We start from the raw sequence: 25,749 nt of genomic DNA on the forward strand, positions 1-25,749 counted from the left end.
GAGAACGGACACGAGGGCTAACAAACGGATAACGCAACGGGATAAACGCTGAGACAGGACCTCTCACACACGCGCACTCATACACACACAAAAGTCCCAACTCGTCTATATATATTATATATGTATATATATAAGTTTAAGTGAAGCGCCAAGTGCCAGTGTCCTAGAAATTAAACACAATACGATAATAAATTCAAATCAAAGGCGATAATGGAAAATTAATTGGTAAGGCCCGCGAATGAAACGAAATAAAGGAAAAGTGCAAGTGAAAAGTGACAGTAAGAAGAAGAAATTCTCACACTCACACACAAAATCACTCACTCATACACACACGCACGCACACAAAGGAAACGTCATATGCCAGAGGCATTGACAGGAGTCCGTGGAGCCCGCATTTTGTGTATCCTATTTTGTGTGGTAGCGCCAGGAGAAGGAGAGCGTGTCCTTAGCCATAGTGGCCAACAAAAACAAGCACAACACAATTACAATTACATCGTGTAGTTGCCATAATGATAGATTTCAAAAATAAATTGAGCAAATTATCGTAGAGAACGTGCCCCGTTTCGAAAGTCTAAAAATAATCGCGCGTCGCCAAGTTGTCGTGAGTCCAAAGTTCCCTATTCCCATCATCAGGCAAACAACAGCCAATGTGGATGTGGATGTGGTTGTGGATGTCGAAGGGTCTAAAGTGCCGCAACAGACTTTAAATTATGCATGCACATTGATTTTCCGTTGCCGTCGTTATATCCCCATCATCTATATCTATATCACCAGGCCATCGGCTTTGTTGTCGCATGTTATCAGCGGAACTGGCGTCCTCGACGGCTTTGTTGAATGCGAGTTATCAGCGCAGCAACGGCCCCGCAAAAGGTAAGCATCCGCCTGGACCACACGGCGTATGGGTAATGGGAGAGCACTTTATTGATTAGGCCACGGCAGGCACACGAAAACAATGTTAATGAGTGCTCATCATGCTCAACGGAGGCTTAAAATGAAAGAAAAGCTATCTGGGATAAGCTGCATGAGTAGGCATAAGCAGAAAAGGTTTCTTAAAATTGGGTCTAAGCTAAGGACGCTCTCGAGTATATAATTTAAGTATGATTTGGGTTAATAGGCTTTGAGATATATTTATTTATTATATTCTTAATATTTTATTTTCTATGTTTAAATTATTATTAACCAAAACTTAAGTTAAATATTTTTAGAAGTGCCACATGCTCTTCAGCGATGCTGTCTTATTCTCCTACCAACTAAAAAAGTCTGCGAATTTCACGAGAAGTTTTGGATTTACTTCGCTTTGTTCCCCCTTTATAGATTAAATGTTCACAGGATCATATGACATAGCAATACACACTCGTATTCGCTTTTCTCTTGCCTGAACTATGACAAGCTCTCCTTTGGTTCTCTAGTTGCCCTTCCCATCTCATAAATTCAATCAAAATGTCATAAAATACATTTATAACTCATTTACAGTGCTTATTAACACATGCACAAAATGGGCGCCAACTCATTAACGCCCCCTAGGACATGAGTTGATACGTGGTCCCAGTTCCCAGTTCCTTTCTCACTCCGAATGCTGCGTCATTGTTGGCACTACAACTGCCTTTAATCTGATTTCAATTATAATTCCATTTTACTGCACTAATGTCGTTTGGCGCCCACTGCCGGCTGCTGTGGCTCCCTGTGAATGGCCTCGAGTCACCCACTATCCACATTCAGTTGCCACCACCCACCCACCTGATAAAGCCCATCAGGAGCGCGACCCACTCGTTGTAATTTCCCCTTTGTGCAACAGCATTTTAACGCAATTTATGGGGTCTGACAATGGGCAGTTCCTTGCGCCGATGGCGTTAAAATTTCCATTCGTAGTGCCACCGGAAGTATGGTTATAAAATGTCAACAACAATGCTAACCCAAAACAGTTGCCACACATCCGGTATGCAACTCGCCCGTGTCTGTGTGGGTTTTGCTGACGTTTTTGTAACGATTTTTACGGTTTGATGTCATGCACCGCCGTCCACCTTCGTTTTTCGCAAAATTTCCAGTGGCATGCAACAAGGAGTCGGGCTGTAATTGACTTTATGGTCTGCATTCAACCAGGCAATTGGTCTAATTATACAAATTGTTTGGCGGATTATAAATTACACTGCAGTTTGCATATCGAAGTTGGTAAAAGGGACATTTCCGAGAAACCAAATCCATCGTCCTGAAATAGTTTTTTAATAGAATCAGCCAGATAGGAACTCCTGAAGGTGTTTGCTTCCATTTCGGTACCTATAACCTTTATTAGTGGGAAAATATAAATTTTCATAAGTTAGTTTTTCCTCATTCCTAACCTATTACATGCTGAAACGGGATTGTTAGGCGTCATATTCTTGACACATAAATCGTGTAAAATCCAGTCACTAACATCCGCCTTCTATGCTTACATGCCTTGCAGATGAAGTTTGCCCCTCGACAATATATGACAAGTGCAACACAACAACAGGAGCAGCAGCAGCAACAATGACCAAGCAATTGACAACGGCAACTGCAACAAATGCGGCATCTAGCATAGGACAACCGGGTGATTTGGCCCCCACAGTTATATCCCCAACCGCGCCATCCACACTAACGACGGGCGGAGCAGGAGGAGCCGGAGCAGGTGGAACCATTTCACCTGTCAGCGAGGCAACAAAGACTGCGCCACCACCACAACCCGTTGAGGAGAAGCCCTCGAGTAGCGATGCCAGTGGCAGATCGGCGGCTCTGGAGCGTGCCTATGTGCACGATGTATACGAGCACTGTGAGGAGCCAACGGGTCCCGTCCGACCACGTATGGCCCACTTCCTTAGCGGGCTCGATCCCGGCTCCGTGGTCTGCGACGTCGGTTGCGGCAGTGGAAGGTACCTCACCCAGTGCAATCCGGCCATCTGCACCATTGGCGTGGAGCGATGCTACCGCCTGAGCAAAGTAGCCCACGAAAAGGGCGGCGAGGTAAGTTCTTTATTATAGAAATCAGCTCGTAATTCCAGCTAACCACCTCGGCTAATAACATTTCACATACAAATATAGAAAAAAATCGTTGTGTTTCGTGATAAGTAACTATTGTTTATGAATGTTTAGCCGTATATATACAGAGGACATCTTGGAGCCTTAGGATTGCAAGGCCTTCGGGGTGGTTTATACCAATCTTTAATGGGTCCCCATGACCATTTGAGAGGCGGTTGAGGCTCTGTGATCGCAAAAGTCGCAAGTAAAAAATATGAAATTCCAAAATTGGCATTCATATTAAAGTAATGTAAATCTTTCCAGCAATATGCGTTCTTATACAGCTTTTTAATGGAACTAATGTCATTACCGCTACTTTAAAATCCGTATAATTACCTTCACAATATTTTTAAAGGTATAATATACCGGAGATAGGAGACTCCTACTCCCTTTTCATATTTGCAAAGTAGCAACATTTTTCTAAAAGTTTCTCTTAACTTAATTCATTAATTTGGTTTTGGGCAGAATGAAATAATTCGTTTCACGTTTTCAACTCGGATTAAGCTTACCCAAAAATTTCTAAGTATGTTCTTGATAAACTGAATTCGCAAAATGAGCACCGCATAAACTCATCAAGTCTATGTGCAATCTAATTGCAGCCTGCTGCTAATTGCATGTGTTTGCTGTGGTCGTGTTCTCCTTGAAGTTCCGTTCTCTTGGCCATAGAATTGACCCATTTTCCATTTACCCCTTAACCAGCAAAAGGTGGAAAAGGGGAAGTGAGAGAACCAGAAGTGTAAAACATTCGCTAGATTCAAATGTCGGCTGCTCCACTTAACTTGGCCATTAGCAGAACGCATAAATTATGCTTATCATTGGGTATTATATGCACATGTTCCGCTCGCCTGCTGCATTGGGAGTTTTTAGTGCCTCATAATTGCAATGGTCCACAACGGTGCCGTAAAACGAGTCATTTGGAGGAGCAGTTAACCAGGCGGATCCCATAAACTGCACATGGTTGGCAGCCAAAAGGGATGCATAATCGCCAATTGGATTTAATGCACTTCCAGCTGCAGCAGCTTCCGTTTTAATTTAGATCCTAAGTGGGATTAGGATTTATATTTAATGAGTAAATGCATTCTGCATGAGTGAATTATTTACCAGTATCTAATATGCACGCTGAAATGACAACTAATTTGGCTAAATTGTAAAAGTCGTTAGGAGAATTAGAGACTTCCGTTTTTGGGTTCATAAATTGTGGATATATTTTATAAATATATGCTTGTGCTCTCTTTTCATATTTAAAAAGGTTTCTTGGAAAATCTAAAAGTATACTGATCCAATCTGTTAGCAATGCCTTATTCCGTACATTTTTCTTATTATGGAGCAGTTTGAAAGGCTTTTACTATTCTTTGGGACAATTGCGCTAACAATATGTCATGTATTAAGCTCAGAAATTGTAAGGTTTATGGGGTGGAAGAGCACTCCTCGAACTTCTGGGCACAATTAAGTGATACGCTCGGCTATGTCATAATGAACATGAAGTACAGCGCACTTAGTTTTTATCCCCCTGAACAATATTCGCTTAACAATGACACAACTCTGCTGCATAGTTTTCGCCATTTTCTTTTGTCCCGCTGTTGCTGCAGTCGCTCCTGGCAACCCCCAACATTTCCTTTTACAAGGAACAACAATAAATTGCGATCCCCCTTCCTGCGCCGCGTGAAACCGACGCTATAGTGGTATATAGCCAGCTGCCTGAGGTATGCAATGCTTTTTGCCATAATCTATTACTAACGCTGGGCGTTTATTTATGGTGCCATTTGCAGGCGGAAAGCACAGACCGAGTACCATTTCCCAAGAAGAACGGGCTTTTCATTTGCTTTCCACTTCGCCGTAATCGACAACACGCATTCTTCGCATTTAAATTGCTTTCGCGTGGAATTGACAGCAAGGTTGCAGGAGCAGCTGCTGCATTTCGCCCACCGTTTACTTAATTTATTTAATAACGTGCCACATTACCATGACCCGGCTGAAGTTGAGGTGCCTCCAATTATTATTGTTCGCCGGCGAGTCCTTGACATTTAGTCCTTGCCATCGCTGATTGCCCACATGTGTTTCTAATCACTGTTGCCCGATAATTTGCATAGCAAAACGAATCCGATCGGAATTTATATCTATTTGCTATTTGCCTAATGTGTTTAAAATACAGCCGACAGCAAATGCACAAAATGCGCACGTGACATGCAAGCGAATGCAAGTTTTGCTGCGGAATTGCCAACTTTATGCAAAACCAATTTAACTTGGTCCGGGCGCACAAAAGTTGCAACTTTCTGATTTCTGCAGCTCGTGCATGGCCTGATTTTCAATAATTTTGTAAAGCAATAAAACCGGAGCAACTGGAGCAGCCAAAAATCGCACTCCACAGCACGAGACATCCTCGTAAATCTCCATCCGCCCCTAAAAAAAAAAATGGCGCATACAAATGGGTGAAAGGAAAACCATCGCCGCAAACATAAAAAGTAAAACTCAATAATGGCAGGTGCAGAGCTCTTGGTTTTTCTGGGCCAGGTGAAACCTGCAATTTTCAGTCGGCCCGAGGCTCCGTTCTTTTGCTAAAGCGCCATTTAAATAAGCCGCAAAGAGATACTGCATAAAGGACGAATATATATACTCATACTATATATTTTCCTTTTTGGCTCACAGTGATGCCGCCCGTCTTTTCGTCTTTTGCGCTGCGCTTTGGCCTCATTAGCGTGCAACGTGGCGTATGCGTAACGTGTTTCACTCTCACCTGACACTCTCCTCCGCCCGTCTCCTGAAAGACCCGTCAACATAAATTCCAAAGGCGTCATGTGTCACACATCGCGTTCACACACAAAAGCCCAAGCCCCCGTATGTGAAAAATGGCCACTGCTATAAATACGATTTGTATGGAGCACTAGAGAAAAACATTGCAAATAAAGGAAAACTGTCAGCGTGCGCATTCATCGAAAGGAGAAACTAAAGTGCTGGGGATATGTTGTGGGCGGTGGATGCTGCTATCGGGGATCAGATGAATGGGGCTGCATCAGAATGCATTAAGAGTCATGCTCATAACCAGAAAACAAAGGATTGCTTACCTAAAATGCATGAGATTCCGTTTGTTTGCCTGGGCGTTTCCGCAAGGAAAATACAATGATTCACTTCTCATTGTGTATGTGGAGGAAAATTTAAGACTTGTTAAATTTTTTTAGTTGCTGAGTTAAATCGTTGCTGAGTTGCAATGGCAAGCCATTATTTGAAGTTTGACCAACCTATTTAGCTCTCGAAATATACTATAATATTTTCTGCCATTGAAATGCAATTCCAAGACGCTCAATGCCCATCCAAAGCTCAGAGGCCGAAAAACACTTATGTTAATTGATATTTGCGAAAGACTTCGAGCTTGTAATGGCTCAGTCTGAGTTCCTAGCCACCTGGCAGCAGCACCTGAAGCGGAAAACTCTGGGCAAAGTGTAAGGCTAGGCGGGTCAAGGATTTTTATTTCTGCAGGAGAACACACCCACATCCATGGAAAGTGCAAATACACACAGAAATTTGCGATAACAGTTGAGCAGGAAGCGGAAATACAAGATTGCAGCAAATAAGATGGCTTTTTATCGGAAAAATGAGCATAATACGTATGTAGCTTTTTCCAATATTTAATCTAGTATTTGCTCTGGCAATTTAACATTGATTCCGCAAACGAGGATTGAGAGCAATGAAATTTCCAAGGAAATTGTGAATTTATATTGGCTGCAAATTGCATTTCCTGGAACAGCTTGAATCGATATTAAATTTCTCCATTGACGCGTTTAGCAGTTTATCACCCGATATTATATTGAACGAACGAAATACACCTTTGTTTGCTTAACTCCCCTTCATCCCAATGATGGTAATTGATACCATCAGTTCTGGCCATGACACGAAAATGAATATAAATGGCATGGATATGTCTGAACGTGCACCGGTTTTATTCAACTTGCGACGAACAGGACTTTTCCCCCAGCGTACATTTGAATGACAAATGGTCGAAGCCAACTTGCAATCAGCCGCCCACATAGATAACTTTGTTTTTCCAGCGAGGAAAAGTTACTAATTGCCAAATGATGTAGCCAACCGAAAGGGATACTGCTTGTGGATTATTCAATCAGGTTGCATCGCTTTGAAATGGAAATTTTCTATTTCTTGCCATCTATCCTGAATGCTCAACTTTCTCAAAGGCGATTGATGGTCCTGTCCGGAGCTTGAAATTGCATCATCTCCTTTTGCTTACTGCAGCTTACACTATTTCAATAGCATACTTTTGCGGGCAGCACCCGTGGGAGGTTTCTGGCAAGGACTCGATTTCAACGACAAGAGCACGATGTCGGCAGCTCTGACCCCACAAAGAGACTCCTGCGAGGACTTATCTTTGACACAGCTTAATTGGCATGGCTTCCCTGGGGATCGCTGGTTTCGTGGTGTTGGGCTACCACCTGGGGAAATCATTATGTCCGCAAAAATCAATCAAATTATTAAAATCATGAGAAAACTAAATATGCCAATAATGCTAATATCAAAGAATAATGTGCGTTAATGAAAACCTCCTTATTGTTATGTTTTCCAGGTGGCACTGTGCGACAATCTGGAACTGCCTTTCCGGGACGACAGTTTCGATGCGGTGTTGTCGCTGGCGGTGGTGCACCACTTTGCCACTACCGAGCGACGTGTCCAGGCACTCAGGGAATTGGCTAGGATCCTAAGGATCGGTGGTCGGGTTGTGATCACCGTGTGGGCGCTGGAACAACGACATCGACGCTTCGAGTCGCAGGATGTGCTGATACCCTGGCAGCCACCAAAGAATCGAAACTACTCCTACTCGGATGAGGAGGACGACGACAATTTCCAGCCGCCTTACCATGCCTACACCGAGGACTCTACGAATTCCAGTCGATCGGCCGGAGATGGCGATAGCTCAAGTCTTAGTTCGTCTTCGCCGGGGGAATCCTGTTACAGCTTTGTTCGCCGGGCCATTCAGGTAAACCAAAGATTCTGTCGCTCATAATTGATAATTTTGTAATTATTATTATGTTCTTAAACCATAGAAACTAGCCCGTGGACGCCGGCATGCGTGGTTCATGGACTCGTGGTCGTCAAAGGATACCAAGAACGACAGCAGCTTGGACTACGAAGATGCCAAGGATCTGCCCATCGAGCTGCGTCGCCTGGAGGACTTTGAGGATTTTCCCGATCCGCCATTATCAGCCGGCCTCAAATCACGCAGTTTGGGTAGCATTCTGCAGCCACCACCCCGCCAGATTGTCCGCTCACGCTCCAGTGTTCCCAGTCTGGGTGGTCCTCTGATTCCTGGTGAATCTAAAGCCAGTGCCGCGGCTCTGCTACTCAATAATCCGGAGAGTCAGCAGCTTCAGCTGCAACTCCAACTGAATGGAAGACATTCACCCACCACCACGGCAAGTGCTGGGAATACGTTGAGCAGAAGACCAAAGCTCATCAAGCAGAAGCAGTCCTTGTGCGATGATGACGCTGCCACTCCACCCGCCCCCGAATCCTTTCAGGTGGTAAGTAGCCTGAATGGCTCCAATGGCGTGGTAAGCAGCAGTTTGTACACAAAGAGTGGCTGCTATGCCGGGAATTTCCATCAGCATGCCTCAGCGACGGCCACGCCTCCTTCGGGTGATTCTGGTGAAGGAGGAGTAACTGGCGGACCCACTGGTGGGCCGACGTTCCTGCGCAAACAAAGTTCCCTTAACGAGGATCTGATGGCCTGCAATCGATTGAGAGAAAAGGAGAGGGTGCGCAAGCGTATTCAAAAGCAAACCTCGCTAAATGAAGCATTCCTCTGCAGATCAGCTCTGTTCTCCAAAAGATTGCAGGTAATCCGTGAGGGTTTCACCACCAAAATCAAGAGCTCGACAGGCAGCCTAGAAAGGGTGACAAAGACGGGCATAAGTAAACTGATCCAAAACATCAAGAGTGGACCGCAGGCGCAGACGAATCCTGCCCAGCATCCAGTTCAACTGGATAAAAACGCCACGCTGAATAATAACAATAAGCAGGGAGTGGCGGCGACGGCTCATCAACACCACCATCACCACCACCACCATCCTGTTCATCACCTGTCGCACTTAATTCTGCCCGCATCCTCGACTTCGGCACCTGTGACGTACTGCAGCAGTGTGGAGTGCACCATGAGCAATCTCTGTCACTGCAGCCAGTACCAGCAAGAGTGTCCCGCCTGTGCGGATGGCGGTCAGGGTGACAAGGCTAGAAGGCATTCCCGGGAATCCGGTTCCGACTCCTCCAAGGACAGCAGCCTGCAATCGGACACAAGTATTGAGTCCGAGGACAGCTTCGCTTCGGTCATATTCATACCCAAGCCGGAGCAGCACCAGCAGCAGTTGAACTACCAGCAGCAACACCAGAACTCTAACTCCAGCTCGAGCAATTCATCCTCCAGCAATGGACAAAGGGCGCAGGGAGCTGCTGGTCGGGATCAGGGGGTGAATCCCGGCTCCCGATTGCCGCCTACTCACTCAGTGCCAACGTCGCCGCTCATCATGCCCTGCCCTCCCACTCCGGCTCATTCCCCGGCTGCCATCCAGGGCACGGTGACTTCTCCGCCTCAATCCACATCGGCCGTTTCCGCTGCCATGGCCATCTTGACGCCACCCTCGAAACCCGCTCGTTTCAGCTTCGATGAGGCCCACATCAAGCTGCAAAAGGAACAGCACGTTGATCTGCAAAAGGAGCTACCCAAGGAGAAAAAGGAGCCGTTGAAGGTGCTGCCAAAGGAACCACTGAAGGAATCGCCACCTGTACGTAGAATCACCCGCCAGGCCATTAGAGATCTGCCACCCATTCCGAAATTCCGGAAACAGCAATCTCTACAGCTACAACGTCAGAGCTTTCCCATCGTTAGGCGAGCTTCGGGATCGGGCGTGTCTACTTCAGCATCCACCACATCGCTGGCTACCAAGCTGCTCTCCCTGGAGCTCTTTAATCCAGCCACCGATGATCTGGACAGCGATTCCAGTGAGCCCTCCTCCCCTGATTCCATAGACAGCGTTATAAGTGCACCAAGATCGGCCAAAGTACCCTCGGGAAGTGAGGAAGGAGAAGCCGCCTCCGCGAACTCCAATTCGGCCTCGCAGGACGAAGGAGAACCCAGCTTGGCGCAGCTCATCAGTCTGCAGCAGGAGCAGTACCATAAAGGGGAGCTTCAGATCAATAGTTCTCGCTCCCATGCCGAAGATGATATAATCCTGAATGCAGATAGTGCCCCTCTCCTCCCCGAAAAGAGGGAGGCCGTTCAAAAGCAGGACTGCGCAGAATTCGCGGAACAGCTGAGTGCCCAACTGCAGCGGGAACTGGATGACAAAACAAATCGAACTGAGTGCCGGTATCTGGATGGGATCGGAATGGGCGATCTGTCCGAGATCTTGGGTGGCGGTAAGAAGCGCTCTAATGGTGATCTGAGTGCTTTCCGGGATGAGCTCAGGGAACGTCGCTTGATGCTTGCTAACCTCTCCACGCAGCCAAGTCTGCAGCAATCCCCGGTGAGCTCATCGACCTCATCACTATCCTCCCAAACCCGCAGCTTCACCATCCAGGAAGAGGATGGTGAGGAAGAGGAGGAGGAGGAGAACGAGTCCAGCTACTCCCTGGGCGTTTATGAGCACTGCAAGATCTCCAAGTTCAACTACAAGAGGAATCGACACTATCAGCTGAATCCGGAGACAGCCTACCTGCTGCAGGACGATGGGGATAGTGATGTGCGCGAGGATGAAGACGATGTCATACCAGAGGAGGAGGAGCAGGAGGAACAGGATGAGGATGCAGAGGCAGAGGCTCTGGAGGCCCGAGGCGGTGATCAGTTGGGCGAAGGCATGTCGGACTATGGCCAGCGCAGGCGCAACATGGCTGCCCTGAAGGTCCAACCACCGACGACCCAGCAGCAGCAGCAGCAACCTCAGAAGGAGCCAAACCAGGCACCGAATCTCCAGCAGCGTCCCTCCAACGATTCCCTGGAGCACTCGAACAGCTCCACCAACTCCCTGGACAGCCCCTCCCAGGGCGGAGCCAGCACACACCACCGCTACTACCATGTGTTCCGCGAGGGCGAGCTGGACGCACTGATCAACCACCATGTGGCCAGCCTGCACATCGTTAGCTCCTACTACGAGCGGGCCAGCTGGTGTGTGGTGGCCGAGAAGGTTCAGGTGTGGACCATCTAAGCACCCAACTCTCAAACGGGGATTCGAAACGAAACTTAAGTTTATTTGCTATTACTGGGACCGAAGCATGTATACCAAATATTTAAAGGATATACGTTAAATTACTTTGAATTACATTTTTTTATACGCATCTAATACATTTTAAGTTGCTCTACAAAAACACTTGAATATCTTTTTAGGACATTCAAAATCCAAGCAGCTTTTTTGATTTTTTCAAGGCGTACCCGTTTACCCGTTTGAATCCCTGATCTAAAACAAATGCCCATTTCCTAGCTGTAGTCTCTGATCTGATGCCCCCAAAGGAATTGTTAAATTTAGTCTATTACTCTAGTCGGCTGGCGGTGCGGGGCGGGGAAGGCCCGTCCTGCTATCCAGCACTAATTTATTGTTAGCAGGCCTGCTCAAGGACGCGAACGCAGGATTGCACTGCATTGAAATCCAATTTCAAAGGAAAACTTAGCTGTAAGAACGAAACCAATCGAATCGAATGCGATAACGAAACAACGCAAGCTAAATACAAATCTTACTAGTTATACGAGCATATTCTATTTACAACGATCATCTGTTTGTATCTTGCGCTATCTGCAGACTAAGTTTCAAGCACTTTATGCTATAATTTCGAAGCGAATAATCATCAAACGTCCATTGCAGCCAACATATACCACTTATACAAGAGAAAATCAAGATACCAGTTAAGCAGCTAGAACAAAGTAATATAGCAACTATGTACGTGCATGTATACACTCCTTAAAACTGCAAAGTTAATAGAACCCTCTAAAAATATCAATAACTGCATTTAAATCTATGAGAAAACCGTACATATATCGAATGCAAAGTAAAATCAAAAATATATACACAAAACAGTTTAAGAAACTCTTTCCGCAAGCTCACAATTTTCCACATATATAAATTTTTCACCTTTTTAAAGCACTTTTTTATTTACTTTAATTGATTGGATAAAGTACCCAACTCACTTCCCAAAAACGGCCAATAAGACGATTGTAACATAAGCCTATGCCTAAACTCAAATTTTTGTCAGCTTAAGAAGGGTTATTTGAAAAATAACGCAAACATTTTCAATAAAACCAAATATATACATATATATACCTATATGCGACTGTACATGTGTTTTTTAGCTAGCTAAACTAACTTTATACCGTAAAATAATAGAACAATTGAATAAATATTAACTAACGTTGGACGCAACACTAAATTACAACAGATAGAACTCGATTTGAACCTATTACTGCTCGAAATGCTGAAACATTATAAACATTAAGTATTGCTGGAAAATATGTATAATTTGCACAGAGCCAAACAGGCACACTCAAACGGAATTAACTCAAAACCCAAGCTACAAAACCATCTGAAATATTTAATATTGATAATTTGTAATGCATTAACAACAACATTAAATAAACTAATAATACTTACTGAACTGAATCTGTTTTAAAAATCATTTATATTTCTAATTGGAACACTTAGACCATATAAAATAATAGCATCAAATGAGATAGAACGAAATGAAGGCCAAATATTTTTGGAATTTTTAAACGCTCCTGTGAGCGCGCGCATTTACTTGTGGCTTATGGTCACCCTAATGAATTCAGTACTAGTTGGTCTGATGCCATCACTATTTGAAAATAAGCGATATATCGATAGGATGTAATTGTTATCACTTATAAAAGCGTTTCGGTATTGTGAAAGAAATGGAAGGCGGTACACACACAATATAAACATCCAAATAACAGCCTGTAAGCCCTTAGAAAATTCCCATAAAAAAAGAAACAGTGCCCGTTTTGTAAAGCCAAACCATCCAAATTGTTGGAAGAGAAGGAAGTGAACGTCTCAGGAACTGAAAAAAACACCAAGGATAACGAACAAAGATGCCACTCAACCAATTGCCACTCCCCAAGCTCAACGAAAAGCTGCCCTATTTAGTTGCTGAAATGCAGTAAAAAACGCATAAACAACTGTTAAAACACCACAACAAGATGACCCAGAAGCCAGGCGAGTGGGCTAGCGCCCTTTTGGCACGTTTCGAGGATCAGGCAAGTGTTTTCCAATCGCTTTTCCGCAGTTGCGTTTTCGCAAGCGAAAAAATGTACCTGCTGCTCTGCCTCTTCCTCCCCCACACATGCTCACAGCGACCTTGCGAGTGTGCGTGCCTCACCCGCTCTGTCAGTGTGAGCTCTCAATCAAATGCGTGGGAGAGCGAGATAGCAACAATAACAAAAACACCGGTTCCCGCATGAATGAAGTGGAATTGAGCAATCAATGGTTTACTTTTTCAGCTGCCAAACAGAATCGGTGCCTATGGCACGCAGGCCAGGATGAGCCAGGACCAATTGGTGGCCTGTCTGATCCACATATCGCGCTACCGCTTCTCCCTTGTCATATCCGGTCTCACCAAGATGCTGCAGAGGGTCAATGAGGCGGTAAGTACTCCATTCTCTATTGTTAACCCTTAAACTATGTTGCCTTATTTTATGGGGCTAGGATACGATTAAATTACTTAAACAAAAATTTCATTGCAGGCCCTTCAAAATCGCCATGAGCCAGAGCGTTGCTACTTTGAGTCGCTGGTCATCATACTGACCACTCTGGAACGCTGTCTGACCAACCAGACCAAGGACACAGCACGTTTTGAAGAGGCCATGAATGTGAAGCTTCTGCTGCGCGAGATCTCCCAGTTTGTCGACGTCCAGAGCGACAGCAATCCGAATGCCGCCCAGCTCAAGGCCCTGGCATCCAAGGTGCTCTTTGCCTTGTCCCAGAATCACTTCTCGGCGGTGTTCAATCGCATATCGGCCAGGATTCAAGAGCTGACATCCTGTTCCGAGGAAAACCCGGACTACAACGACATAGAATTAATTCAACACATCGATATGGATATGATAAAGCTAACCAAGCTGCTACAAGGTAAACTAACTTTTTTAATATTTCGGAAAGGTTAAACAACGTTTTACGTTTCCAGAAACCATCACAAAGTTTCGATCGAAGCGTGCTCCACCTTTGATCTTGCTTTACTCGCTGGAGAAGGCTATTTGGAACTGGATCGAGTACCATCCACAAGAGTTCCAGGACTTGCAACGAGGAACCAATCGAGATATATCAACGTAAGAGGAATTACAAGCGTTTTTAAAGTCACATTAATTGATCCTGTTTCGTTTAGCTGCTGGGAACCCCTGATGGACTTTGTAGAGTACTTTAAAACCGAAAACAAGAAAAGCAAGACTCTTGTTTGGCCGCTTCAAATGCTCTTGCTGATATTGAATCCCTCTTGCCTTGAGGCTGTTGTTAACGAACTTCAGCAGTCGGAGAAAGAGAAGGAAAAGGACAAGGAAAAGGTTGCCTCGAAGTCAGCGCAATCCACGTCCCGGGACAAGGACTTCTCGGCCAAGCAGTTCATCGAGAGTATCAAGAGAGGCTTGGGCCAGCACTCACCATCCAAACAGGTGACCGAATCTGCGGCAATTGCCTGTGTAAAGCTGTGCAAAGCATCCACCTACATCAACAACACCGACTCCAATAATGTGGTCTTCAAGTTGGTGCAATTCTTTATCAACGATCTCAAGGCACTGCTCTTTAATCCAGCAAAGCCCTTTTCGCGCGGTCAGGGGTACAACTTCGCTGATATCGAGCTGATGATTGACTGCTGGGTGTCTTGTTTCCGGATTAATCCTCACAACATCGAGGCTCTAAAGGTTTGCCTGAATTTGTCCTCGCCGCAGGCTTACCATTTTGTAATTGTGTGCTCTCTGCTAAGGTAATTTACTTGGGTAGCTATATAAAACTCTTGACTTTTACATGTATACTTTCCATTATAGGTTGGCTCACATATACGTTGACTTCCGTTTGCAGAACAAGAACCCCTTTCGAATAGTAAACCAACCGAGATTGTCTTGGTGGCCGCAAACGGATGTGGTTCACTACCGTTCTGCTGAGCTACGAGCTTTGTTTACGGATACGCTCAACAAGGCCACCCAGGGTTATATAGCCCATACGCCACTGCGCTACATAACCTCCCTGACGCTCAAATCTAAAGATACCCAGAAAGGTTTAACCCGCGCTGAAGAGGGTCCCGCCCACAAAATGCTATTACTGCTACTCGTACGGCTAATTCATGCAGATCCCACGCTTTTGTTGAATGTGAGTTATTTGATAATTTGATCGATAATAGTCTCATATTTAACAATTGTTTTGTAATATAGACCCAAGGAAAAGTGGCACATGAAGTGCAGAGCTCCACATTGGAGCTCATCAACGGCTTAGTTAGTTTGGTGCATCAAACTACCATGCCCGATGTGGCACAAGAGGCTATGGAGGCGCTGCTTGCTCTGCACGCCCCGGAGAAAATAGAGGTTTGGAATCCAGAGGCTCCGATCAATACGTTCTGGGACGTTAGCTCCCAAGTACTGTTTTCAATCTCGCAAAAGCTCATTCAACACCAAATTGCCAATTACACTGATGTCTTAAAGTGGCTACGCGAGATCCTCATCTGTCGGAATACTTTTCTTCAGCGACACAAGGATTATGCACATGTGGGAAGTCAGATTGCCATTTGCAAGCAGGCTCACATTAAGATGGAAGTTGTTTTCTTCATGTACCTGTGGAGTGTTGATTTAGATGCGGTGCTGACATCGCTATCGTGTTTTGGACTACTATGCGAGGAGGCTGAGATTTGCTGCAGTTCTGATGAATTGACAGTCGGATTTATTATGCCGAATTACCACATTTACCAGGAGCTGGCTCAGTTGTCCACATGTGAGTTTGGTAAATTCATCATACATATTTTTATTAATAATAATTTCGTTTTAGCTGCAACGGACTCTCGCATTTGCTTTTTTGACAACACGCACGGCAATGTGCTGAGCCGTCTTACACTTCAAAAGCGCATAATGACCCTATTGCGCAAGATCGAGCACTGTGTTCATGGTGTTCAGCCCGCCTGGGAGGAAACCTTCCGCAACTGGGAAGTATCCAGCAAGGTTTTGCAAACGTACCCCAAATGTAAAGGAGAAGATGGCCAAGCGGAGGTTTTCCATCGTGGCATGGGCAAGCGGCGAGCGAGTCACCAAAGCTCAGAGCACGATTTGGAGGAACAAATTAATGAATGGGCCAATATGACATGGTTTCTATTAGCCTTGGGTGGCGTCTGCCTTCATAAACGTAGCAGCAGTCGTCAAATGCTGCTGCAGCAATCACAGAACAATGCTTCTTTGGGATCACTTGCTCAAAACTCTCTTTACTCAAGCTCCACAAGTTCTGGACATGGCTCTCTGCATCCTAGCACGGTTTCACTATCCACTCTTCCCCCAGCACCGCCACAAGATGTCAGCTATTGTCCTGTAACACAGTAAGGTTTTATTTATTTTAACATGTCCCATATATAACCTATAACTTTAATTTAGATTCGTGGGCCAACTATTGCGCCTGTTAGTTTGCAGCAACGAAAAAATTGGACTTAATATTCAGAAAAATGTGAAGGAACTGGTGGGCGAGGAGATGTCCACCCAACTGTATCCTATACTCTTCGACCAGGTTAGAGCCATCGTGGAGAAGTTCTTCGATCAGCAAGGTCAGGTGAACGTCAATGTGACCGACATCAACACGCAGTTTATCGAGCACACCATCTACATAATGAAATCAATTCTGGATCCCAAAGCCAACAAGGATCCCAACAACGATCAACCCTCGCCATCGGAACATTTAGGTGTTACAAGCATCGAAGGCATGATGCTAGGAATAGTGCGCTACGTTCGCCACCTGGATATGACTGTTTATGCCATTCGAATCAAGACAAAATTGTGCCAGCTTGTGGAAGTAATGATGAAGCGACGCGACGACCTCGCCTTTCGCCAGGAGATGAAGTTCCGGAATAAACTGGTTGAATACTTGACCGACTGGGTGATGGGCACCTCCCATCAGATTGCACCGCCCAGCTCGGCGGATGCCGCTATTCTTACCAACACATCCCTCATATTTCGCGATCTAGACCAAGCCTGCATGGAGGCAGTGGCTGCCTTGCTTCGGGGCCTTCCCCTTCAGCCTGAGGAATCGGATCGAGGCGATTTGATGGATGCAAAGAGTGCGCTCTTTTTAAAGTACTTTACCCTATTTATGAACCTGCTGAATGATTGCATCGATAGCTCCGAGGCGGAGAAGGAAATGAATAATACCCCACTATTGCCTCCGCGCCCTCGAATGGCAGCTGGAAAACTGACCGCTCTGCGAAATGCCACTATTCTAGCCATGTCTAATTTGTTGGGTGCCAACATTGACTCTGGTTTGATGCACTCCATCGATCTGGGTTATAATCCTGATTTGCAAACGCGTGCCGCTTTCATGGAGGTGTTGACTCAAATCCTGCAACAAGGCACCGAATTCGATACCTTGGCCGAAACTGTTTTAGCTGATCGATTTGAGCAACTGGTCCAACTTGTTACAATGATCAGCGACAAAGGAGAACTTCCCATAGCAATGGCTTTGGCTAATGTGGTGACTACATCCCAAATGGACGAGCTGGCTAGGGTTCTGGTCACCCTATTCGACGCCAAACACCTGTTATCGCCACTCCTATGGAATATGTTTTATCGCGAGGTGGAGGTCTCAGACTGCATGCAGACACTTTTCCGTGGAAATTCTTTGGGCAGCAAAATCATGGCCTTTTGCTTTAAAATATACGGCGCGAGCTATCTCCAAATGCTACTAGAGCCTTTAATTCGTCCGCTTCTGGATGAGGAGGAGGAGACCTGTTTTGAGGTGGATCCAGCTCGTCTGGATCCAACAGAAGATATTGAACAGCACAGGAACAACTTGATTGCCCTAACGCAGAAGGTGTTTGACGCTATTATCAACTCGTCGGATCGCTTTCCCCCGCAGCTGCGATCCATGTGCCATTGCCTGTACCAAGTGCTAAGCAAACGCTTCCCGAATCTTCTTCAAAACAATATCGGTGCTGTAGGCACAGTCATCTTCTTGCGGTTCATCAATCCCGCCATAGGTAAGATTATAGAAAAATTCTAGAATACCTCTTATTAATATTTGCTTTGTTTTCAGTTTCCCCACAGGAATTGGGAATCGTTGACAAACAAGTGCACAGCTCGGCCAAACGAGGTCTAATGCTAATGTCCAAGATCCTTCAAAACATTGCTAACCACGTGGAGTTCTCCAAGGAGCAGCACATGTTGTGTTTCAACGATTTTCTGCGCGATCACTTTGAAGCTGGGCGGCGATTCTTCATACAGATTGCATCAGACTGTGAGACCGTGGATCAGACCTCGCACAGCATGAGTTTTATTTCAGATGCGAACGTACTGGCACTGCATCGGTTGCTGTGGACGCATCAGGAGAAGATCGGCGACTATCTGTCTAGCAGTCGAGACCACAAGGCGGTTGGAAGGCGGCCCTTCGACAAGATGGCTACTTTGCTAGCATACCTGGGACCACCGGAGCACAAGCCCGTGGATTCGCACATGATGTTCAGCTCGTATGCACGCTGGAGCTCCATTGACATGTCGTCGACAAACTTCGAGGAGATCATGGTCAAGCACCAAATGCACGAGAAGGAGGAATTCAAGACCCTCAAGTCGATGAACATATTCTACCAGGCCGGAACAAGCAAATCTGGCTATCCTGTCTTTTACTATATAGCAAGACGATACAAGTAAGTGAATCGCATTTTATACATATTTAACTTAGTAACTAACTCTATTTCAGGATTGGAGAAACGAATGGAGACTTACTTATATATCACGTCATACTCACTCTGAAACCATTCTGCCACTCGCCCTTCGAGGTGGTCATCGATTTTACGCACACCTGTTCAGATAATCGGTTCCGCACCGAGTTTCTGCAGAAGTGGTTTTATGTCCTGCCCACGGTAGCCTACGAAAATGTCCATGCTGTGTACATCTATAACTGTAACTCGTGGGTGCGCGAATATACCAAGTTCCACGATCGCATTCTGGCACCATTAAAGGGAAATCGCAAACTTCTGTTCCTGGAGTCACCCAACAAACTTACTGATTTCATCGACGCGGAGCAACAGAAATTGCCTGGAGCAACTCTTTCCTTGGACGAAGATTTAAAGGTATTCAGCAACGCGCTGAAGCTCAGCCATAAAGACACAAAGGTGGCTATCAAAGTGGGTCCCACCGCATTGCAAATTACATCTGCCGAAAAGACAAAGGTCTTGGCTCACTCCGTGCTCCTGAACGATGTATACTACGCCTCTGAAATTGAGGAGGTGTGCTTGGTGGACGATAACCAGTTCACCCTGTCTATAACTAACGAAAGTGGCCAGCTTAGCTTTATTCACAACGATTGCGACAACATTGTTCAAGCCATCATACACATCCGAAATCGATGGGAGCTTAGTCAGCCGGACTCCGTGACGGTTCACCAAAAGATCCGACCAAAAGATGTGCCTGGAACGCTGCTGAACATGGCGCTACTCAATCTGGGATCATGTGACCCCAATCTAAGGACTGCTGCCTACAATTTGCTGTGTGCTTTGACCGCTACTTTTGATCTAAAGATTGAGGGTCAACTGTTGGAGACCCAAGGACTTTGCATACCCTCAAATAATACCATATTTATCAAATCCGTTAGCGAAAAGCTGGCCACCAATGAACCGCATCTGACTCTGGAATTCCTTGAGGAGTCCATTCAGGGCTTCCAGCGCAGCACCATAGAGCTGAAACATTTGTGTTTGGAGTACATGACGCCATGGTTAAAGAACCTAGTCAAATTTTGCAAGTCCAACGATGACTCCAAAAAGCTTAAGGTCTCCCAAATTCTGGACAAGCTCATCAATTTAACTATTGACCAAAAGGAAATGTATCCCTCAGTGCAGGCCAAGATCTGGGGATCAATTGGACAGATCCCCGAGCTGATCGACATGGTTTTGGATAACTTTTTGCACAAATCGATCACATATGGCTTGGGATCACCACAGGTGGAGATTATGGCTGACACGGCAGTGGCTCTCGCTTCAGCGAATGTTCAGCTGGTGTCCAAAAAGGTCATAACGCGAATATGCCGAGTCATGGACAAATCCTGCACAAATCCCACACAATATCTGGAGCAGCATATGATGTGGGACGATATTGCAATTCTTGGTCGATACCTGCTCATGTTGTCGTTCAACAATTGTTTGGATGTGGCCACATCGGTGCCATATCTATTCCACACCATTACGTTTTTGGTATGTTCAGGATCCCTGTCGATGCGAGCCTCTACTCATGGCCTAGTGATCAACATCATCCACTCGCTGTGCACATGCACAAATCCCTCATTTTCAGAGGAGGCGCAGCGAGTACTCCGACTGTCCCTGGATGAATTCTCACTGCCCAAGTTCTATCTACTCTTCGGCATCAGCAAGGTCAAGTCCGCAGCAGTTACCGCTTTCCGCTCCAGCTGCCGTCACCCTACAGATAAATGGCTAGGAAATGAAAGGGTTACCCAGCCTCTGCCCGCCGATCGAGAGCGTTTATCCCTACCATCGCTTGAGGTTATCACGGATGCCCTGCTGGAAATCATGGAGGCTTGCATGCGAGATGTTCCGGACTGCGAATGGCTCAACACCTGGACCTCTTTGGCTCGCAGTTTTGCTTTCTGTTACAATCCAGCGCTACAGCCTAGAGCCCTTATAGTTTACGGGTGCATCAGCAAGAGTGTTACCGATCACGAGGTCAAGCAGTTACTACGCATCCTGGTTAAGGCCCTCGAATCTTTCAACGATCTCATTCTGATCGAGGCTCTAGTAATGTGCTTAACTCGCATTCAACCACTACTCCGACCAGAGTCGCCCATTCATCGGGCCCTCTTCTGGGTGGCCATTTCGGTGCTGCAGTTGGACGAGATTACCCTGTACGGCGCTGGACTAGCTCTGCTTGAACAAAATCTACACACGCTTAAGTCACAGGGCTGTTTTGACAAGAAGGAGACCATAGCCGAGGTCATGATGAAGACAAGGGAAAAGCTGGAGTGGCATTTCAAGCAACTGGATCACGCCGTCGGCCTCTCCTTCCGCAGCAATTTCCACTTTGCCCTAGTGGGACACTTGATTAAGGTACGTTTTGAACTAACCGAACTTATTCTTAATCTACGGATATCATAATTTACAGGGCTTCCGCCATCCTACACCTACAACCGTCTCACGCACCTCTCGTGTGCTGACGATGCTCTTGGGCATAATAGCCAAACCCCTGCATCGGGACAAGTTCGAAGTAACACCTGACAGTGTGGCCTATTTGACTGCGCTGGTGGCTGTCTCCGAGGAAGTCCGTTCCAGATGTCACGTAAAACATGCCCTTCCCCGCTGGCCAGCCGATCTGAGTAGTAGTGTGGAAAATGGTGAAGCATCCGGCGGAGTGCAAGCTGTTAGTTGAAAAAAAGAAATGAAATCATACAGGGGATCAATGACATTTCTGACATTCCTTTTAGATCGGCCTGCCCCTGTCACGCCGTCAAAAAAGTTGGGACATCCTGGATCAGTCCGCCTTGCAGTTTGCCCGCCAACACAAGGTTCCCACTCTTCAGGTGAGCTTATAAGAACTATCCAGCCAAGCTGTAATTCCCACTTGTTCGAAATTTGCTGTGCAAAAGTTGTTATAACCATCTGCTATGGTAACTTTTGGCTATCTATTTGAGTTTATATATTCAAACCTATATATCCTATATATCCCATCTACTATGTAATATCAACTATCTATTGAGATCAGCCGTTGCATAACTAATAATCGTTCAATGATTTTTTTCTTTCTCTTTTTATGTTTGATTTGAATATAAAAAAAAAACGTTACATATAAATCACAATGTATACTCGTTGAAACCATATTTATGCCATAATCTGCCTGCCGAATCTTACATCTAATTGGTGCTTGTAACTCTCATCAATATCGATATTACTATATGTCCTATATGAACTCCAAACTTGTAACTGCCACCTGCCACTTCTACTACTACTACTACTACTACGCATGAACATTGTCATTTGATTTACGTTTGATTTGGTTACCGAAACCCGCTAAAACTACAACATCAACACTGTGCAAAATCAACAACCACCCCGAACACAAAATTAAACTCCGTAGAACGCGCGAGTTTTGTTCAAAACTCAACGCTCATTCTCGGTGCCGACGACCAAAGATCCGAACAATGCCACCGGCATCGAAGAACGTCAGGTACTGCTCAACAAAACTTATCTCTTAGCTAAGACTAACTAACTACTACCCCACTAAATCAAATGTTTAAGTTTGCTACTAAAACCCATACTAAAATGAGGTCATTAATGTTTCGCTGTAATGTCATTTGTTTTGGTTACTCTTGCATGGCACCGAATGAAGGCAGTCAAAAAGCCGTCCAGTTCACTATACCCATTGCCAAAATGCACAATTCGGATATATCGTAGATCTTTCATCTTCACTAGTACTTTTTTACCATATCTGTGTGTAATTAAATATCACATCAATTGTATTACAAATCAATATGTATTTGAACAGGAACGCGGTTCGCGTTCGTCGGTGTCCAACGAGTCCAACGTACTGCTCGATCCCGAGGTCTTACCTGACCTGTCCATTCAAGCCCTGGTACTGACTGTTTTGGCCACCTTGGTCAAGTACTCTTCGGATGAAGGCGAAACGCGGGTTTTGTATCAGTATTTGGCCGAAGGATCGGTGGTCTTTCCAAAGGTGTTTCCAGTTATGTGAGTCTATACAATTCTAACGTTTTTCGACAAATTTTATTTTAATATGTTTGATACCGTAGCCATTCACTGCTGGACCAAAAGATAAACAACATTTTGTCAGTGTCACACGACCAAGTGGTGCTCAACTCTGTGCAGAACATTATACAAAATATGCTGGCCAGCGAAGATCCTTCCCAGCAGCAGCTGCACTTCCTGCAGAGTTGTGGATTTGGCGGACTCTGGCGATTTGCTGGTCCCTTCACCAAGGTGGGTGCTTTAAATGCGTATTCCGAAGAATATATGATTTATTTTTGATTGATTTTTAGTACAATATGATGGGTGAGTCCTCGGAGCTGTTTGTCAACTGTTTGGAGGCCATGGTTGAGACCTGTTTGCCAGGCGACGAATCCGCGCCGGTGCCACCATCTCCGCGTCCATACAACCTGAGCTCCAGTCTGAGTAGCCTGACCCTGGGATCACCCACGGATAAAGGTTAGTATCCTGTAGATTTATCTTTAGCTTTTGCCCAAGCTATACCGTAATGCATTCATTGCTTTAATCTATAGCGTTTATTTTTCAATAGCAAGACCCATTGAATGAACACAGATTTTTACAAACAGTATTTACTCAAACTTAACCTTTTCTTTATATCACACCAATTGCGATATATAGCATTCTCATCGGAATCATTAGATTTTTATGACAATTGCCCAGGCAGCGTCAGCAGCCTGCGACGCGCCTCACACAGCAAATCACGCGCCAAACATCGAATTAACGACAGTCCATCACATTGAACGTTCCACAAGTAAAATACGAAAATATTCAAACTGCAACTTAAGACAACATAAGAATAGCTGAAAACAATGCAACAAAATAACACCATGATTGGGAAACATATGTATTTCGTAGTTATATAAGCTTTGCCAAATGGAATTATTGTCCCAACACTCCAAACGATTTCACTTTTGTAATATCGAACACAATATCCAATATGCAAATTGTTAATCTCAAAAAAAAAAAAAATCCAATGAATTTACACTAGATAATGCACCTTATCCTACACGCATTAGCAAATTGATGTTGAAGATTTGAGAATTATATTGATGATAAATCTGGTACCTTGAAGCATTTACAACATATTTTCGACATAATGTAGGTGAATTGAAAGCACCTTTTGTAGCGTAGAGTAGTGTTGTCATAAATATTTGTTGTTCAAAAATTAAAACACACAGTCAAAAAAAAAATAATTCACGATAGCTAAATTAAAACAAAGACCCAAAATATATTTCTGATAAATGCATGCCAAGAGTATATAAAACTAATGCAAGTTAAAATAGCTGAGAACCTTTAGTTATCGGTAGCTGCTAATTTAGCTAAAAACAATTACTAGGCACAGAAAATACATCAAGATTTTATATATTTTCATTGACAACTATATTTTATACGAGCCAATAGATAATTGAAGTAAGTCTAAGTAAATTGAATAATCTTCACTGCTTCTTTGCCCCAAATATCCTTTCGCCCCAATTTGTTCTTCCCTCGATATGTTTATGCAAGTTTTGTCTTACTTTCAGCTGCATGAATAACAACTACAAACCCGCGCACTAGACGTACCACACTTATCGCAAAAGTAATGCGTTTCCTAAATCTGCTTAAAAAGTGCTTTTAGAGAACGTGAAAACCCCCACAGAATGTCGTACAAAATCATAGAATATTTATATATATATGTATGTATGTATGTATAGAATGTCCAGAAGCGATGACCACTGAATGCGAAAGAAGGAAATGAACGCGTGTATTGATGTATGTAAACAGAATGTATATATTTGTATGTGTAGAAGGGAGTGGATCGAGGATACTATAAGCACCGTAGAAGAAGATATCGAATGGAAATATTTTTAAACGATTACCGATTGTACATTTTAATGCTTGCAACCCACAACTGCAACTAGGCACACCAAGTCCACCAGTTCCTCAAAGGATGACCGCGACCAGGCGAAACGGAGTTAACCATGAAAGCGATTAAAGGCAAAATCAAACGAAACGAATACAAGAACAAGAATAACTTAAAGCTTTAAGAAGACGGCATGTTGCACATGTCGTTTGCATTACTTTGTATTATAGATGAATCTCCCCGCAGCAAATGTATCTGATGGCATTTATTTTTTTTTTTTATTCTATATAATTTTACTTTTAAACCAAGTTCACCTCTCTCATTAGTCCTTACTAATTTATTTCATCAGCACATTTTCCAAGAAATTTCCGAAACACCAAAAACTAATCGATAATAAGCTTAAAACGACCCAGTCCGCTTTAAATATAATTTAGTTTTAAGCACAACAAAGATTTTAATCGAAATAGAAATGATAAGCGAAATGAATCGAACCAAAATAAAAACTTACGAACGTTACACATTTGTACCTCTTATTAAACAATAAACGAAGCAAATTAGTCCGTTACACTTACTTTCTAGCACATGGATTTTAAACTGTATTTGGCGTTATCCGCATTAAACAAGAACATTTTTTTAAACTAGATGCGCAAAAATGGAACTGGATTCTATACATTATTATTAATCTAAATGTATATGTGTGTGTTGCTATATGTGTATTAAACGAATATGTATCTTTGTAAATTACAGCCACTTGAAGATATTTATGAAATGTTAATGTCCCAAATTTATCAATGTACAACAATATCGAACAAATGAATATACTTTCAATTAAAATGTTTATTGAGTATCGGAACGATTCTTTTATTGGGAAAGATTAAAATTCGGAACGATTCTTAATTTTTGTTTTATGATCCTTGATCCTCCTCTTC

At 44.3% G+C, this 25,749-nt stretch overlaps 2 protein-coding genes across 6 annotated transcripts; both read left to right on the forward strand.

Annotated features, from left to right (window-relative positions):
• Positions 1 to 13: 13 nt before the first annotated feature.
• On the forward strand, positions 14 to 12,670 carry fid (fire dancer). The gene is made up of 5 exons (NM_143196.3): positions 14 to 225; positions 775 to 870; positions 2,441 to 2,976; positions 7,601 to 8,011; positions 8,079 to 12,670. Exons 2-5 carry the CDS (start codon positions 795 to 797, stop codon positions 11,229 to 11,231), a joined length of 4,176 nt encoding a protein of 1,391 aa, NP_651453.3. The 5' UTR covers positions 14 to 225; positions 775 to 794; the 3' UTR covers positions 11,232 to 12,670.
• A 276-nt stretch (positions 12,671 to 12,946) lies between these two features.
• Positions 12,947 to 25,671, forward strand: Nf1 (Neurofibromin 1). 5 transcript variants are annotated; one of them, NM_001014668.2, is made up of 18 exons: positions 12,947 to 13,282; positions 13,526 to 13,669; positions 13,769 to 14,153; positions 14,209 to 14,350; positions 14,407 to 15,000; positions 15,062 to 15,383; positions 15,446 to 15,998; positions 16,053 to 16,590; positions 16,646 to 18,237; positions 18,294 to 18,900; positions 18,954 to 21,309; positions 21,365 to 21,619; positions 21,684 to 21,779; positions 22,334 to 22,423; positions 22,742 to 22,944; positions 23,007 to 23,193; positions 23,253 to 23,418; positions 24,501 to 25,671. In NM_001014668.2, exons 1-18 carry the CDS (start codon positions 13,226 to 13,228, stop codon positions 24,506 to 24,508), a joined length of 8,295 nt encoding a protein of 2,764 aa, NP_001014668.1. In that variant the 5' UTR covers positions 12,947 to 13,225; the 3' UTR covers positions 24,509 to 25,671. The 5 variants fall into 4 exon arrangements, with proteins under 5 accessions (NP_001014668.1, NP_001262978.1, NP_733132.2 ...); NM_170253.2 differs by lacking the exon at positions 24,501 to 25,671 and adding an exon at positions 23,599 to 23,925; NM_001276050.1 differs by lacking the exon at positions 22,334 to 22,423.
• The last annotated feature ends 78 nt before the right edge of the window (positions 25,672 to 25,749 follow it).

This window comes from Drosophila melanogaster, chromosome 3R (genome assembly GCF_000001215.4).
Source record: "Drosophila melanogaster chromosome 3R".
In the NCBI taxonomy this organism is placed as follows: domain Eukaryota; kingdom Metazoa; phylum Arthropoda; class Insecta; order Diptera; family Drosophilidae; genus Drosophila; species Drosophila melanogaster.

What these genes read in the sequence shown, in the direction of transcription:
- fid (NM_143196.3), top strand. Translation starts at nt 795, where the DNA reads ATGTTATCAGCGGAACTGGCGTCCTCGACGGCTTTGTTGAATGCGAGT. An exon ending in CCCACGAAAAGGGCGGCGAG is followed by an intron (nt 2,977 to 7,600) that starts GTAAGTTCTTTA and finishes TATGTTTTCCAG; the next exon opens with GTGGCACTGTGCGACAATCT. An exon ending in TTGTTCGCCGGGCCATTCAG is followed by an intron (nt 8,012 to 8,078) that starts GTAAACCAAAGA and finishes CTTAAACCATAG; the next exon opens with AAACTAGCCCGTGGACGCCG.
- Nf1 (NM_170253.2), top strand. Translation starts at nt 13,226, where the DNA reads ATGACCCAGAAGCCAGGCGAGTGGGCTAGCGCCCTTTTGGCACGTTTC. An exon ending in GCTAACCAAGCTGCTACAAG is followed by an intron (nt 14,154 to 14,208) that starts GTAAACTAACTT and finishes TTACGTTTCCAG; the next exon opens with AAACCATCACAAAGTTTCGA. An exon ending in ATCCCACGCTTTTGTTGAAT is followed by an intron (nt 15,384 to 15,445) that starts GTGAGTTATTTG and finishes TTTGTAATATAG; the next exon opens with ACCCAAGGAAAAGTGGCACA.